This window comes from Orcinus orca, chromosome 19 (genome assembly GCF_937001465.1).
Source record: "Orcinus orca chromosome 19, mOrcOrc1.1, whole genome shotgun sequence".
In the NCBI taxonomy this organism is placed as follows: domain Eukaryota; kingdom Metazoa; phylum Chordata; class Mammalia; order Artiodactyla; family Delphinidae; genus Orcinus; species Orcinus orca.
The window spans coordinates 33,857,791-33,874,417 of record NC_064577.1 but is presented as its reverse complement, the minus strand read 5'-3'; the positions used below and the strand labels follow the sequence as shown (position 1 = coordinate 33,874,417).

The following is a 16,627-nucleotide window of genomic DNA, read 5'->3' as shown; positions in this document are numbered from 1 at the left end:
TTTCACCCCCAAGCATATGTTTTGGTATCTTTGGACTCGATGAGGGAAAAAGTATCAAGTGTTCAGAGCTGCATATAAGAGTCTAAGTGACCCATTTCCCATATTAAGGGCATGTGGGCAGGGGCAGCTGGGTGTCCCTGGCATGACTGGTCGCCTGGGCACAGGGCAGCACTCTGGTGGCTGTGTGTCTGACCTACAGCCTCGCATGTCCTTCCCCAGCCCCAGGAGCAGTACTCTGGCGGCACAGGTACATTTTTAGCTTCCTGGTCTCACTGCATCAGATGTCTGAGGTTACAGAGCAGCAGTCTGTGCACAGGCGGCAGGATTGTTCTTGTGAATGGCTTTTGAGCTGATTTCTGCCTGGGGCCTCAGCACTTAGTTTACAGACAGTCTGCTTAGGATGAAGCAGGCTACACACCATCCTCCTCTTCTGGCCAGAGAACTGAGAATAGGAGCACCCTGCTTCTATTGTGTCTTATCTTAGGGTGATGAGGTGTGTTGGCGTTGCCAGTGAGAAGGAAGGTGCTGCCAGTGAAACAGACCATCAGAGCAGATGAGTGGCAAGTCCACGCCCCGTGTCGTGCCAGTTCATACGCTTTTGAATATGAGTAATACAGTCTTGCCGTGTGTGTTTACGACTTTCTTTTTTGATCCACTGTGTTCCTGAGGTTCTTCCATGTTTGACACAGTTGTGGTTTGATGGGTTTCGTTGTTGTTTATAGACTCTTGTGTCTCCATAAACAGTCCTCCCTGTGTTGAGGAGCCCTGGCCGGCTTCTAGTGTTTTGCTCTTCAGGATGGTGCCTCAGTGACTCCCTCACCACGTCTGGTGCAAAGCCTGTTAGTGGAATTGCATTCCGTAAAGCAGGCAGGTGCTCGGCCTGCGGGGTGGCACCCGGGCCACAGGGATGTGTTACCAGGTGGTATGGCATGTTTACCTTCCTGCCTGAACAGCCTCGGAGCTCCTGTTGGATCCACACCATCTTCAGCCTCGCCATTACCATTTCTCTCCAGTGTGTCATGGGGTGTCTCAGCTAGCACAGGAGAGAGAAATTTTAAAGAATTTTAAAATTTAAAGGTTGGAGAAGGAAGAAATAAAACTTATTTGTGCATGATTTAACTTCCTACATAGGAAACCCACAAGACAAGTTAGAGCATTGAGCCAGATAGCTTAAGATCAAAGGGTAAAATCAGTTCCTTTCATTACACCGATAACGGTCAGTTAGGAAATGTAATTCTTTTTTCCCCTCAGTATGAGTAAGTCTTTATTCATTGCATTTGACAGGGAAAAGGGAGGGAAAGGGCCAACATGTGTGACAGGACTTGGCGAGTGGGAAAGGAAGTGCTGGCATGGCAGAGTCAGCCACTGAGTCTTCGTTCTCCAGGCCCCAGGGCTTAGTCTCCTGTAGTTCAGGAGCAAGGGGAGGGGAACAGGAGAGGACAGACTCCTCCTTCCTCGTAAATTCAACATTTCAAACAAAGCTTTGGTGTCTAGCCGTGAGCATGGAGTTATATTTCTGTTTCCTGTTAAACAATCATGTGGCCACTTTGACAGAAATTTCTTGCGCTTGCACAGAAGCTCCTGAGTGACTTCGGAGATACATTCATCTTCCCCTGCTTGGTCTCCCAACCTCACTTTCTACATAGAAGGGCCCCCTTGCTTTTCTTTACCCAAAGATTTTTTTTTAATACTTACTTTATTTATTTATTCGGCTGCTCTGGGTCTTAGTTGTGGCACGTGGGATCCTCATTGCCGCATGCGGGATCTTTTAGTTGCGGCGTGTGGAATCTTTTAGTTGTGGTATGCAGGATCTAGTTCCCTAACCAGGGATAGAGCCCGGGTCCCCTGCATTGGAAGTGCGGATTCTTAACCACTGGACCACGAGGGAAGTCCCTACCCTGGGATTTGAGATTAAAGTAGGTTTGATCCATCCAATTACAGCAGTGTGTTTGTCGTGAATCATGTCAAGGAACAGTCTTGACTTGGAGTTGGGAACAAGGGATGGAGTGTTTCTAGCTGCTTCAGCACTTTTGCACAAATCATTTAAGAGTTGTAGAGATACCACACAAACTAAATGTACAGGTGTGTGGGCTTCTGGGGGGTTGGGGGTGGAGGAGGGAGTAGAGTAGGAGTCAAGTTTTAGGACAAAAGATTTGGTCTGAAATGGGGGAAGGGGGCACGAAAGAAAGGATGGCTCAGGACCCCTATTTTGAGTGGGGCCCTCCCCAAGTTTATGTTTCAGATCCTTTGCCTGGTGCACAACCTTTTGTCTGACTGTTCTTTGAATACAGTAGGAAGTTTTTAAACAGTGAAACCCCAGAAGAACATGGAAAAAGACCAACACATTATATTTACACCAACTAGGCTACCTAGCGTTCATTTTCAGATCAATGGCTCATGAAGTCCTATGAAGCCTCCAGTAACTAGAAGGGCAGCAGCTGGGGTGACAGAACCCGGCATCAGACATACGTCCCCCCAACCCGTGTGCTCTAGTGCGTCCACCCCATTCCAACAACACGAGTCCCATCCTGTGAACTGAGCCCTTTGTCCTTCAGCTGCTGCAACACTGACCGTTGCTACTGCGGGCAGAATGCTGGCACCAGGCACTAGAGAGAAGCCCTTGCCTGTGGTCTCGAGAAGCCGGGGCAAGAAACCCCCTGTGAAAGCTTAAGGATTTTGGTCTTTGCTTCATCTGGCCAGCTGGCAGCTTGGGGTGGGTGCAGAGGTACCCTTTGAACCCTTTTCTTATGGATACACAGGAACCCTAATGAAGGATCAGGGAAATGAAGCAAGTCTATGCCTGGGGTTGGAGATCCGGCACTGGAATCCCTCACCCAGCCGTGCCTTCCTCTTGGCCCCGGCACCTGGGTCTGCCTGTCCTGACCTGTCCACAGCATGTTTCCTGTTCAGGCTGATTTCCAGCCTTCCAGTAGGAGGAGGTCAAGTCATGGGGCAGCAGTTAAAACCTTGTCTCCTGTGGAACATTGAAGGTGGAGGGGTTCAAGAGGACACACACACAAGCCACCTCTGATCAGGAAAAGTGAGGTGGTTCAGTAGGCTCTGCCCTCCAAAACATTGTTCTCCTTGGTAACAGAACATCAAAAGATACTCCTGTGCAGTCCTGGAGCCACTGCCTTCTGCCTAGGATTGCTCAAGGGCTTGAGAGTACACTTCCTGAGACTAAAACACACAGAACGTTTCTATCAAGGAGAAAGTTAAAATGCAGAAGATGGGTCACTTGCACCTTGGGGATGGAACCCCAAGGAGCAGTAAACAAGTGGTGCTGGCTGCAGGGGGGAGGGGGCTGGGTAGCAGGTCTGCAGCTGTCGCCAGCCACCCCTTTGCCTGTGCTCTCAGCCTGGCATCCTGTCCCAAGAGTGGGTCAGGAGGAGGGGAAGCCCTGCCTCAGCCCTGAGAGACTCTCCCAGAGAGCAGTGGTTTGTGCTTTGGTCTTGTGCTCAGTCTTCTCACTCTGACACGGGAAGTGTTATTATTACATAGCCTTTAAAAGGAAAACACTTCCCTATCCTGGCCACTTTCAAAAGCTGGAAATTTGGGGGTGGAGACCGATAAGTAAGCAGGTTCTGGAGGGATTTCCCCCATGCCCTCGAGCACTTGAACGGAGCATGGTTGGGGTTCCTCTGTCTCACCCCTCCCCCTGCCAAGAGGGAAGTGGGTGGATGCCGTGATAGGGGTGGCCGTGCCCCTACCCACCCTTTCCCTGCTTTTGCCACTGTGTTCCTCAAATCTTGTGATCGCGAAAAGCGCCACCCACTGTGGCTCAATTCTGCCCTCTGGTGCTTCTCACTCCCCACACAGAACACCCACCATGACTGGTAACTGGAGAGACTCCAGGCCCTTGGGGGACTTCTGAAAGGTCAACTCCACTGCGTCTCCCTCCTTCAAGCCCTGGAAGCCCTCTGTGTGCAGCTGACTCTGGGGCTCAAAGACATCCACTTGTAGGCCAAGTGTGACCCCAGTGGTCGTGGATAGGAAGCTGAACCAGGTGCATGGTGACCCACTTTGAGGTGCCAGTACCGCACAGAAGCTCTGCTGGCTCCTTGGAACAGCTGCCTGCAAGCAGCTCTTGGACACAGAGCCCACAGTAGCAGAGCCCAGATCCCTGGTCAGGTGGCTGCTGGCCCCAGAGGAGTCTAGAAGCCAAAGTTTCATTCTTAAAGTACTGTAAGTATAGAGGAATAAATCCTAAGCCAGGTGTGACCTGCATGCAGAAAATTTTTAAACTTCATTGGAGAACGCTGATGAGGACTCAAGCAAGTGGAGATATTCTGTTCATGGAGAGGAAGACTCGGCAAGATGTCTCCCAGAGCTGCTCAGGGGATTCCAGTCAGAGTCCAGCAGGGCTCTCCTCCCAGGGACAGGCTGATGGATCCGCAGAGCAGTGAAGGGCCAGGTTGACTGAGGTGCAAATGCCACACTCACAGAAAGCGCTAGTGACGACCCAGCACCCAATTGGGTGCTGGGCTTCTAGTATCACTCCCCACCGAGAGGAGCCCAGATTCCAGGGCGAGGCAGGAAGAAGGAAGGCGAATCTGGAGCATGTGGCTGAAAGGAAAGAAGTGCTCGGACACTGACGGGCATGAGTCCACAGGACACGGGAAAGAGCTTGAAGTGGCATCTGTTGCCCCAATTTGGGACAGTTGAAGCCTCAAAATGAACAACGGATTATAGCACGTGGAGGAAACTCTCACCATTTCTGTTCAATATAGTATTGGAAGTCCTAGCCACGGTAGTTGGACAAGAAAAAGAAATAAAAGATATCCAGATTGATAGGGAAGAGGTAAAATTGTCATTATGTGCAGATGACATGATACTACATACATATATATGTATATATATATATAAAACTCTATATGGACTCCACACAAAGACTGCTAGAAATGATAACGAATTCAGAAAGGTAGCAGGATCTAAGAGTAGCATACAGAAATCTGTTGCATTTCTTTACACCAACAATGAAATATCAGAAAGGGAAGGTAAAAAGACAACCCCTTTTAAAATTACATCAAAAAGTATAGAATACTTAGGAATAAACCTAACCAAGGAGGGTGAAAGACTTATATGCTGAGAACTGTAAAACGTTGATAAAGGAAATTGAAGATGATTTAAAGAAATGGAAAGATATACCATGCTCTTGGATTGGAAGAATGAATATCATTAAAATGGCCATACTACCCAAAGCAATCTACAGAGTGAATGTGGTCCCTATCAAATTACCCATGACATTTTTCACAGAACTAGAACAAATAATCCTTAAATTTACATAACACATGGAGGAGGGGAGGAGAATTCTTGAGTCCACGATGACACACACACACACACACATTAAGCTTCACAGAGAGGCAGAAGGAACAATCAGAAATGGAAAGTCACCACTTTGTGGGCACTTATTATTGATTGGTTTAGACGGTAATCAAAGGTGGATGCAAACGTACAACTTAAGTATTGACACAATACTTAAGTATTGAGTATTGACTCAAAGCTTCATCCACAGATTACTTATTAATAACAAAGACGGGAATTCCCCGGCGGCCTAGTTGTTAGGACTGCTCTTTCACTGCTGAGGGCCCAGGTTCAATCCCAGGTTGGGGAACTGAGATCCCACGTGTGCCGCATTGCGGCCAAAAAAACCTTACAATAACAGAGAAAAGTACCTTTTGGTGGAGAAATCTGGCAGATTTCCATCTGACAGGTGATCAGAACCAGCAATCAGGCAAATCAAATTTAGGACAGTTCAAAATTGACCTGAACTCTTCAAATATGTCTCTGTGATGAAAGATTGAAAAACTGTTCTAGACTTAAACATGGTGGTGCATGGTCCTAGATTGTACCCTGGGCAGGGGGACTAGCCTGAAGGACGTTACTGGACATGCAGTTGGGGAAATGTGAGTGTGGACTGTGTCCATCTTTGGAGTGTCACGTGTGGTCACCTGCAGTGTTGTGCCACCCACACTCCGGACACAAAGACCCTCGTGGCCACAGAACTCTGACTTCAGAGGAAGAGGTGTTACGGTCAGTGTGGGGGGCCTTGTGAACACGCGGTGCTGAGGTCTCTGGGAGTCCTGCCTCCCCTCACCCCAGACTCCACTTTCAGGTGGATCAGGTGACTTCAGTGTGAAGAGGAAGACTAAAACATTTTGATTTGTTTAAATCAGCGTTATTGAGGTGAATCAAACTGCATGTGTTTTGAGTGTGTGATTTGAGAAGTTTTGCCTGTGTCCTCTCATGAAACCATTGCCATAATCAAGGCGGCGAACACATCCATCGCCCTTCAAGTTTGTTGGGTCCTTTTGTGGTTCCTCGACCCCCGCCCTCTGTCATCTGCTTCTGTTGCTATAGGTTAGTTTGCATTTCCCAAAGTTTCCTGTGCAGGGAGTAGTACTGTGTGTTCTTTTTCTGAGATTTTGTGTGTGTATCAATGGCTACTCCTTTTTATTGCTGAGAAGTACTCCCTTGTGTGGGTAGTTTCTTTGTCCCTGCACCTGTTCATTTGGGTTGGTTCCAGGTTTCAGGTACTCCACACAAAGCTGCTATGAACTTTTGTGTAGATATTCATATGGACGTTCATTTCTTTCTCTCCTGAGTAAGTGACTTGGAGTGGAATGGCTGAACCAAAAGTAAGCGAATGTTTTTCCTCTTTAAGAAACTGCCAGACTGCTTGTACTTAGTTCCCACCAGCAGCATACAAGGGCTTTGGTGGTTTGAGTCTTTCAAATAACTTGTTTGTTTTATCTAAGTTATTGAATGTATTGGCATAAAGCTGTTTATAACATTTCCCTACTAGACTTCTAATATTTGTAGAATCCAGTGATGTTACCTCTCATTCTTTTTTTTTTTTTTTTCCCTGGCCGCGCCATGCGGCTTGTGGGATCTTAGTTCCCCTGACCAGCGATCGAACCTGGGCCCTCGGCAGTGAAAGCTCAGAGTCCTAACCACTGGACCGCCAGGGAATTCCCTCTCATTCTTGATGTTGGTAATTTGTGCCTTCTCTATTTTTTCCCTGATCAGTCTGATTAGAGATTTATCAACAATCTTCTCAGAGAAACAGCTTTGGTCTCTGTCATTTTCTCTGTTGTTTCTCTGTTTTCTGTTTCATTAGTTTCTGCTGTGATCTTTTATTTCACTTCTGTTTGCTTAGGGTTTAATTAAGTATTTTCTTAAGGTGGAAGCTGAGATCATTGATCTGTTTTCTGTAGTATAGACATTTCGCGGCTATAAATTTTCCCCCTACCATAGCAGCATCTCAAATCCTGATAAGTTTTCATTTTCATGTAGTTCAGATGCTGATTCCCCTTTTGATTTCTTCCTTGATCCATGGGTTATTTTGAACTGTATTATTTAGCTTCCAGATATTTGGGGATTTTACAGAGAGCTGTTGTTTATTTCTAATTGAATTCCACTGTCTTCTGAGAACATACATTGTATAACTTGAATCCTTTTTAGCTTTATTGTTTTATGTCAAGAATGTGGTTTGTCTTGATAAATGCCCCTTGCGTACCTGAGAAAAAAAGTGTGATCTACTGAGAGGGATGATTGACGTCTCTAGTAAGATTGTGGATTTGTCTCTGTCTCTTTGCAGTATTGCCTCATGTATTTTGAAGCTCTCTTGTTAGCTGTGTGAATGTTTAGAATAATGTTTTCTTGATCAGTCAATGCCTTTATCACTGTGAGATGACTGGTAATATCCCTGGAAGTATTCCTCTACACATTCTACTGTGTCTGATGCTGACATAGCCCTTCTGCTCTCTTATCTGATGTTGGTGTGATACACTGTCCTCCTTGTGACCTAGTTGTATCTGAAGGGTGTTTGGTGTGGGCAGGGCAGTATAGCTGGTCCTTTCTTTTCTGTCTAATCTGAGAAAGTGTGCCTTACCTGCGGTGTTTACATTCAGTGTGATTAATGACAGGATTGGGTTTGCTGTTAGTTTTTGTCTCATCTGGTCTTTGTTTCATTTCCCTCCTTTTTTACCTTATTTTGGATTAATCAAGTATTTTTTACATTTCTTAATGATTTTTCTTGTGATGATCTCCTTTGTTGAATTCTGTCACTATCCCTCTGTTGTTACTTTAGTGGTTGGGTTAGGGTCTGTCATCTCTTTAGCAGGATGCAGAGGAACCTGACCTTGTGGGCTTCCACCTGCCCACCTGCCTGCGTGATGGTGTCATGTGTTTATATTTACATGTTGTAAGTATTGCAGTGCCTTGTTATTTTTGTTTAAGCAGTCATATCTTTTAAATTTAAATAATTTTTTATGTACTTATATTGTTATTTTCATTGCTTTTCATTCCTTTTTCTTATTGGGTTTTTTTGTTTGTTTTTTTTTTTTTGCGGTACGCAGGCCTCTCACTGTTGTGGCCTCCCCCGTTGCGGAGCACAGGCTCCGGACGCGCAGGCTCAGCGGCCATGGCTCATGGGCCCAGCCGCTCCGTGGCATGTGGGATCCTCCCGGACCGGGGCACGAACCCGTGTCCCATGCATCGGCAGGCAGACTCTTAACCACTGCGCCACCAGGGAAGCCCCTTCATTCCTTTTTGTAGGCCCAGACTTCCATGTGGCATCATTTGCCTCCTGCCTGAAGGACATCCTTTTACATATGTCACAGTGCTGGTGATTGATTCGTCACACTTTTTGTATCTGAAAATGTCTTCATTTTGTCTCTGCTGAGGTGTTTTTCGGCAGATTGCCAGTTCTTTTCTCAGCACTTGGAAGATGTTCCTCCACTGTGCTCTAACGTGTCTTTTTTCTCTGGCTGCTTTCAAGGTGTTCGTATTATCACTAGTGAGCGATTTGACTGTCAGCTATGTCAATGTTGTGCTCTTTATGGTACTTATGCTTGGGGCCTGTTGAGTTTCCTGAATCTGTGGGTCGTTTTTCTCAGCTCTTTCTTTCAGTGTGTCCTCTGTCCCCCTCCTCCCCTCTCTCCTCCAGTTACAGACGGCGGGTACCTTGATGTTGTCCCACAGCTCTGAAGCTCGTGTTGGCTTTTCCAGTAGTTTCTACTGCTGTGCCTTCAAGTTCACGAGTTTTTTCTCCTACAGTGTCTGGTCTGCTGTTAATCACACACCCAGTGTAGTTTTCCTCTTAGACTTTGTAGTTTTCATCTTTGAAAGTTAAATTTGGGTCTTTTCTTTTCTTTTTTTTGGCTGCACCACGCGGCATGTGGAATTTTAGTTCTCCGACCAGGGATCAAACCCACACCCCCTGCATTGGAAGCGTGGAGTGTTAACCACTGGACAGCCAGGGAAGTCCCTAGATTAGGGTCTTTTTTTTTTTTTTTTTTTTTTTTTTTTTGCGGTACACGGGCCTCTCACTGTTGTGGCCTCTCCCGTTGCGGAGCACAGGCTCCAGACGCGCAGGCTCAGCGGCCATGGCTCACAGGCCCAGCCGCTCTGCGGCATGTGGGATCTTCCTGGACCGGGGCACGAACCTGTGTCCCCTGCATCATCAGGCGGACTCTCAACCACTGTGCCACCAGGGAAGCCCGATTTGGGTCTTTTATATCTCTGTCATGTTGTGCCTTTGTTTAACTTCTTTTGACATGGAATACAGTTATAGTTTATAGTAACTTTTATTGCCCTTCTCTAATGATTCTAACTCAGTTTCTGTTGATCTCAATGTGGATCACGTTTTCTGCTTCCTGGCATATCTGGTAATCTTTGGATGCCAGACACTGAATTACCCTCTTGTGTGCTGGGTATTTTAATGATCCTCAAATTCTTCCTCAGCTTAGTTATGAGATGATGCTACTTTCATCTGCTCAGTTTTTGCTTCTCTGCTCACACTCTCAGGCAGGACTTGGGCAGTCTGGGCTCATCGTGTCTCAGGTGTCAGTGTCATTCATTGCCTCATGTTCAGCGTCTTAGAAAACCTATGTCTTTCTGTATGTTCTTTGTTCTCTTTTCTCTTCTTGGTTATTGTGGATGTGAGGGTAAATTGGGTCCCCATTACTCCATCTTGGCTGGAAGTAGAAGTACTCTTAATATAATAAGCATCTCTTTCTGACTGAGTTTGGGAAGGGTGTCTTATGTAAGATACCAAACACATTACTCTTAAAAGAAAAGATTGATACATTCATGTTTGTTAAAATTTAGTATCTCTTCTCATCAAAAGACTCCAAAAGAAAATAAAAAACATGTCATTAACTGAGAAAAGGTATTTTCCTCACATAAAAAAGATAATACTTTAATAGCCAGAATTTATAAAAGAACTGCTATAAATAGGAAAAAAACACCCTGATAGAAAAAAAATGACAAAGATATGCATAGACATTTTAGAGAAGAGGAAACATGTAATGCCAATAAATAATGAAAAAAGATCCAAATTGAGAGTTCAGTGAGACACCATTTTACATCTACCACTTGACTGATAGAAATTAAGAGCTCTGACGAGACCTTGCATCCAGCGGGAACTCATTCATTTGTGGTGGGGTTGTAAAGTGGGTTATTTATTTTGGAAAGCAGTTTGACATTATCTTGTATAGTCAGATAATTTGTACCCTGTGTTTCTAGGTCTATACCTGGAGAAACTAGCTAAGAACAAGAATTTCACATGTGAGAATTTTCACCAGCGGACATACATAAGAATGTATTTAGCAGCACTGTTTATAATGGGGAAAGCAACCCTAAACAGTGCAGATGAGGGAAGAATAGATGAAGTGTGCTGTCCTCTCCAAGTGGAGTATTTCATAGCTCACACTCTCACTTTACTAAAAACAAGGAAGGGGTACAGTCCTGTGTATTTGTTGTCTGGGGGGTGCAGGTGTGGGAGGAAAGGGGAGTAAAAGTAGATGCAATTACTGGGAATGTCCCTGGTCTGTGTGGTGGGCCACAGGCTTTTGTTACATTATGCTTTATAACCTATTGATTTGTTAAATTTGTTCTCACGTGATGTGCAAATGTATTTTAAAATGAAAACTTGCCCCGTTGATATCAAAACTAAAACTGTTTAGGATCTTTTTTTTTTTTTTGGTTTTTTTGTTTGTTTGTTTGTTTTTGCGGTACGCGGGCCTCTCACTGCTGTGGCCTCTCCCACTGCCGAGCACAGCCTCCGGACGCGCAGGCCCAGCGGCCATGGCTCACGGGCCCAGCCGCTCCGCGGCATGCGGGATCCTCCCGGACCGGGACACGAACCCATGTCCCCTGCATCGGCAGGCGGACCCTCAACCACTGCGCCACCAGGGAAGCCCTGTTTAGGATCTTATAGTGCCAGAAAGGAAGGCAGTGCTCAAAACAAACAGAGCCTGCAGTGATGGGGTGTTAAAGGGCTACAGGAGCCACGGAGGAGCAACAAAGGCTGGGATGCTTGGAGCAACAGAATGAGTGACATAGTGTTGGAGTACAGACCAGAGTATAAAATAGACACTCATGGGTCCGTACTGATAGGAAAAAATACCGAATAAGTAAACGGGGAGAAGAGACAAATCTGTGTGGAAGCATTCCAAGTCATATATATAAATGGCTGTGCCCTCCGGGAGGGAGATCAAACCCCCCCTTAAGTGTGGGCTGCACGTGGTGACGTCCCCGCAGAGAGAACAGGATGGAAAGGGGAGAGAGAGGAACTCCCCAGCAGAGACACCTGACAGGCACACCTCAGCCAGGTGACCAAGGGCACAGCCATGGTGAGGAGTCGTATTGAGAGCACAGACCCTGACAGGATGTGGTGGGAAGGGCACTTTCCCTCTGTGGTCTCCCTCCCCCAAGCCCAGAGTAATAACGAGAAAAAATCAGGCAAACCAGCAGAGGGACAGTCTGCACACCCCTGCCCAGCCCTCCTCCAAACCATTGGGGTCGTTCAAACCGGGAAAGTCTGAGAGACCCTCCCGGCCAAGAGCAGCCGGAGGAGACGTGATGATTAAATGTCACGTGGGGTCCTGGACGGTTCTGGAGTAGCAGGAGGGCATGAGGTTAAAACTGAGGAAACCTGAATAGTGTGGACCTTAGTTAATGACGGTGTATCAGCACTAATTAAGCATCGCACTGGTGCAGGATGTCAGTTACGGGAAGACTGGGGGCATGGGAGGGAGCACAGCTCCTCCTCCTGAGCCCCTTGTCCCACCCCTTCCGTGAAGTTGGCCTCCCACCCTCTGACTGCTCCTGCCCAGTCCTCTGCTGGCGTCGTGGGCACAGGTGCCCTCAGTGCAGGTGCGTGGGAGGCAGACTGACATGGGCTCTCTTGCAGTGGGCATCCCCACCATCCGGTGGTGTGGGGCTGAGGGGGACTACAACGTCATGGTGATGGAACTGTTAGGACCCAGCCTGGAAGACCTCTTCAACTTTTGCTCTAGGAAGTTCAGTCTCAAAACCGTCCTGCTCCTTGCTGACCAAATGGTAAGACTTCATTTTTCTCAAGTGAAGGGCAGCCTGCGTGCTCAGCACAAGCTCGGTTTGATTCATCAGTCTGATGAGGCCTTCAGGGCTGTGCTGTTAGTGCACAGGGAGAACATGGAAGCTCGTTAACTCTGTGAAAGATAGTGACCCTTGGCGGGCAGGGTGCATCTGCGTGTGGGCCTGAGTTCCCCGGGTTCCCTCCGCCAGGCTACTGCCTGGGGTTCAACCTCTCACCCTTGCTTCTCCACCTGCAGATTAGTCGTATTGAGTACATTCACTCGAAGAACTTCATTCACCGAGACGTGAAGCCGGACAACTTCCTCATGGGGCTAGGCAAGAAGGGCAACCTGGTCTACATCATCGACTTCGGGCTGGCCAAGAAGTACAGGGACGCCCGCACCCACCAGCACATCCCCTACCGCGAGAACAAGAACCTCACCGGGACGGCGCGGTATGCCTCCATCAACACGCACCTCGGCATCGGTGAGCCCTCCTGCCCCGGCCACAGGCCCGGCTGTCCTACAGCCTCCTGGGGGCCCTGAGGGTGGTTAGCATGTTGGGTGTGGAGGCTGGCGTCAAACCTTTGTAGCAGAGGCTGGTGTCCGGGCCTGGAGACCTTACCTTGTGGGATGTGGGGAGACAGGCACGTGTTGGGGCCTCCTGACAGGTGGCGGTGCGTCTCTGAACAGCATAGCAGGGGCACTTGTGCTGAAACAAGGAATCCAGGTGTCCTTCCCTGTGGCTCTGAGTTCATCCCCAGGAAGCGGGGTGTTTGCCGCTTTGACCCACTGTCCTCTCTCCCCAGAACAATCTCGAAGGGACGACCTGGAGTCTCTGGGCTACGTGCTCATGTACTTCAACCTGGGCTCGCTGCCCTGGCAGGGCCTGAAGGCTGCTACCAAGAGGCAGAAGTATGAGAGGATCAGTGAGAAGAAGATGTCCACTCCCATTGAGGTGTTGTGTAAAGGCTACCCTTGTGAGTGTCCTCAGGTGGACAGCAAGCCAACCCTGTGTTTCTGTGGGAGGATGGGGGCCTGTGAGGCTCTGGGAAAGGGACCGGGGAAGCCCCCCAGAGGCTGGCTGCTAAGGCCCCACTGATGTCCTGCATGGTTGGGGAGGTGAAGAGTGAGCAGGTGGCCTGCCCTTTAACTGGCCTCAGCCTTCTGTCCCTGGCGCTCCTCTACCTTCCTGAGCCGTAAAACTCAGGGAGTTTTCCTTTTGTTTTTGTGGGACTGCCCCTGTGATAAATGCCTCAGATGAAACTCTTTTATGCTCTGTGTGCTCAGTTTTCTCAGCCTCTTTCCTCAAAGCATGCTCGGTGTTTCAGGTTCCAGCTTTCACACCCTCTGTTTGGGTGGCTGGGAGTGGTCAAGGGTTTTGTGGACAGACGCCATGCTGGCTCCCAGTCAGGGGTACTGCCGGTTACCTCTGAGTTTCATGGTGTTTTACAGCTGAATTCGCCACGTACCTGAATTTTTGCCGTTCCTTGCGTTTTGACGATAAGCCTGACTACTCATACCTGAGACAGCTCTTCAGGAACCTGTTCCATCGCCAGGGTTTCTCTTATGACTACGTGTTCGACTGGAACATGCTCAAATTCGTAAGTGCGCCCCCAGCTCACTGACTGCTCAGCGTGGAAGGGGCATGCCGGTCAGCAGAAGGCCACTAGCTGCTGCCGTCCCTTGCTGGGAGCTACACGGGGTGGGGCTTCAGGAGGCATGGCTGCCACACGGGGAGCACGCGGGGTTCTGAGAAGCCAGATGCCTGTTGGCAAGTGAAGAAGGCACCTCAAGGCTGCAACGGGGCTGTGGGGTTCCTGGGCCTGAGGTATGTCCACAGTGCAGGTCTGCCCAGACCAAGGTTCTTACTTAGGACGCTGAGGTCATTTTATCATCATCATCATCCATCCTAAGGACATTGTGGCTGCTCTGGCTTGTGAGTTCCTTGTCAACGGGGTGTGGCTGTCGCCGGGTTGGGTGAAGACTTCCCTCCTCCTCCCCCTACCAGGCTGTGCCGAGGCCCGGCCTCCGAGGGGGTGGGTGGCCTGGGAGGCGCTGTGTGTTAGGTCTGCGTTTGGCCTTGTGATGAGCTAGACTTACAGTTGATTTCCTTTGTCACCCAGTTCATTCATTAAGTGTGAGCCTGTGTTGTGTGCACGCACACTGCGGGGGCTGGGGGTGGAGGGGCTTGAACTTTAATTCGTTTTCCTCTCTAAAACAGGCCGCCTGTCCCTGAATCTGTTGTGTGAGTTTGTTTAATCTCCAACACTACGGCCAGAATTCCAGTTTTTTTTTGATTTCCACTTTCTCTTTCATTAAAAATGTGTTCTATGAGCTTAAAACAAAAATGGGCTGGTTTCTAGGGTGACAAAATCTGATGGAGGAGCAGAGCCTCCTCTTCAGAGGGTGCAAAACAGGAAGCCTTGTCCCATGGCCTTAACAGGTGCAGGGGTGTTCACACAGGGACCAGGTAGGGGTAGGGGGCTGCAGCCTCCCAGAGCGGGGGCCAGCCCGCAGAGCCAGCCTGCCCTGGACCTCGCCCATGCCATCCTGGTGCCAGGCCCCTCTGTTAGGATGGCCTTCGAAGGACAGCCTTTGGGAGTGGTGCCGCAGGTTACCTGGAGTCTGGACATCAGGGTGGGCCTCCTGCCAGAGCCACTTTAATAAGTTCTTTGTTCTAACATTGTCATCCCTCCGAGGGGCTCAGCAAATCTCTTCTGTAAAGGACCAGACAGTCAATAATTTTAACTTTGCCGTCAGCACAGCGGTGCGAACACTCAACTCTGTGTTGTAACTGGAGAGCTGCCCGAGCAGTGCGGCAGTGAGTGGGTGTGACTGTGCCAAGAAAACCGTATTTGCAGGATCAGGTGTGGCTGCATTTGGCCCGTGGGCTGCAGTTTTCAGACTCTTGCCTTACAGCGCTGGTAATTAGGATGTGACCTCTACTAGGGCAGGTATCTTAGCGTTACCACTTAAAATCAAATGTCCCCGTGTTTCTGGTGTGATAATCACTGAAAGTGTAACTAGCTGTTTGTTCTGGGAGTAACTAGCTTAGCTTAGGCGGTACCCACCGCATGGCCCCCCGGGATGAGCCTGGCTGCTGGCCTCCTTATTTCAAGTGCACCAACAGGACATGGGCCTGGCCCGGGTGTCTGGGCTCCAGTTGGACCCCTCAGCCAACCAAATGCTGTCCCTCCCACCTGCCTTGCAGACTCCCCCAACTGTCGCCGCATTGGGCCACCTCTGACCTGGGCTGGTTCCCATCCCCGTGTGAATGGTCACAGAGAAGAGGGCCGCGAGGTGCCGTTGGTGTCTGGGTTCTGAGGGGGTGCTGAGGCGATGGGGTGGGGGTTTCCTCTGCTGTGCTGGGAAGAGGAGACTGAGAAGCCTGGTTCTGCTCTCCCACGGTTGTGGGACAGGCCATGCGTGGACCCAGAGGGAAGAGCGCCTGGCTTGCTGCGAGGCTGTGGACGGCTTTGCGGGCAGACTGTCCCACACGCCCCTGTGTTTTCTCGAGTGGCAGCCAAGTGCCTCAGGTGGTTTTTCACCAAACCCAGTTCAGTTCTGGTCTCGCCCTCTTTCCTCTGTAGGGAGCCAGCCGGGCGGCTGACGATGCTGAGCGGGAACGCCGGGACCGAGAGGAGCGGTTGAGACACTCCAGAAATCCAGCCACACGCGGCCTCCCTTCCACGGCCTCGGGCCGGCTGAGGGGGACACAGGAGGTGGCTCCTCCCACCCCCCTCACCCCTACCTCACACACTGGTGAGTGGTCCCGGGGCTGCAGCTTGCACCCCGGCCCCTGCTCTGCAGGCAGTGGGGGTTCTGTTTTGAGTGTCACTTGCTCTGGACACTCCAGTGTGTGACCTCGTGGGGTCTAGGCAGGAGTGCCTGATGGGTGAAGACATGTGCATCCTTACTCTGACCAGTTCTTATTTCCGAAGTTAGGCCAGGGAACGCCCTGGGACAGTGCTTTCGGGAATGTGTTTCCCAGACGTTGGCCTCTTGAAGGATTGTGTTCCCTGTGAGCTCTGTTGCTTTGCCTCTTGTTCTTCTCATGGCACGACATCCTCCACCACAAACCTCTCCAGCCTCTTCCTTGCCTGTCGAGACAAGCGTTGTAGGCAGAGGCCCCGGCTGCCCTCCCACTGGACACCTGGTGCTTCGCTCCCGGGGCAACAGCAGAGCCTGTGGTGCCGGCCTAGTCTTAGGGTACAATAGCCTGTCCTGTGCCCAACACCGAGGCAGCCGAGGGTCCTTGTTAGACGTGGTTCCCGAGGAGA

General features: G+C 49.4%; 1 protein-coding gene across 7 annotated transcripts in view; it reads left to right on the top strand.

Moving 5' to 3' along the window:
- Positions 1–16,627, top strand: part of CSNK1D (casein kinase 1 delta) — a 38,740-nt gene that overhangs the window by 11,492 nt on the left and 10,621 nt on the right. For all 7 annotated transcript variants that reach the window (XM_033438813.2, XM_033438811.2, XM_033438815.2 and 4 more), the window contains 5 exons: positions 12,200–12,348; positions 12,603–12,831; positions 13,154–13,324; positions 13,800–13,948; positions 15,938–16,109. In XM_033438813.2, coding sequence (XP_033294704.1) covers positions 12,200–12,348; positions 12,603–12,831; positions 13,154–13,324; positions 13,800–13,948; positions 15,938–16,109 — 870 coding nt within the window. The remainder of the gene's footprint in view (positions 1–12,199; positions 12,349–12,602; positions 12,832–13,153; positions 13,325–13,799; positions 13,949–15,937; positions 16,110–16,627) is intronic.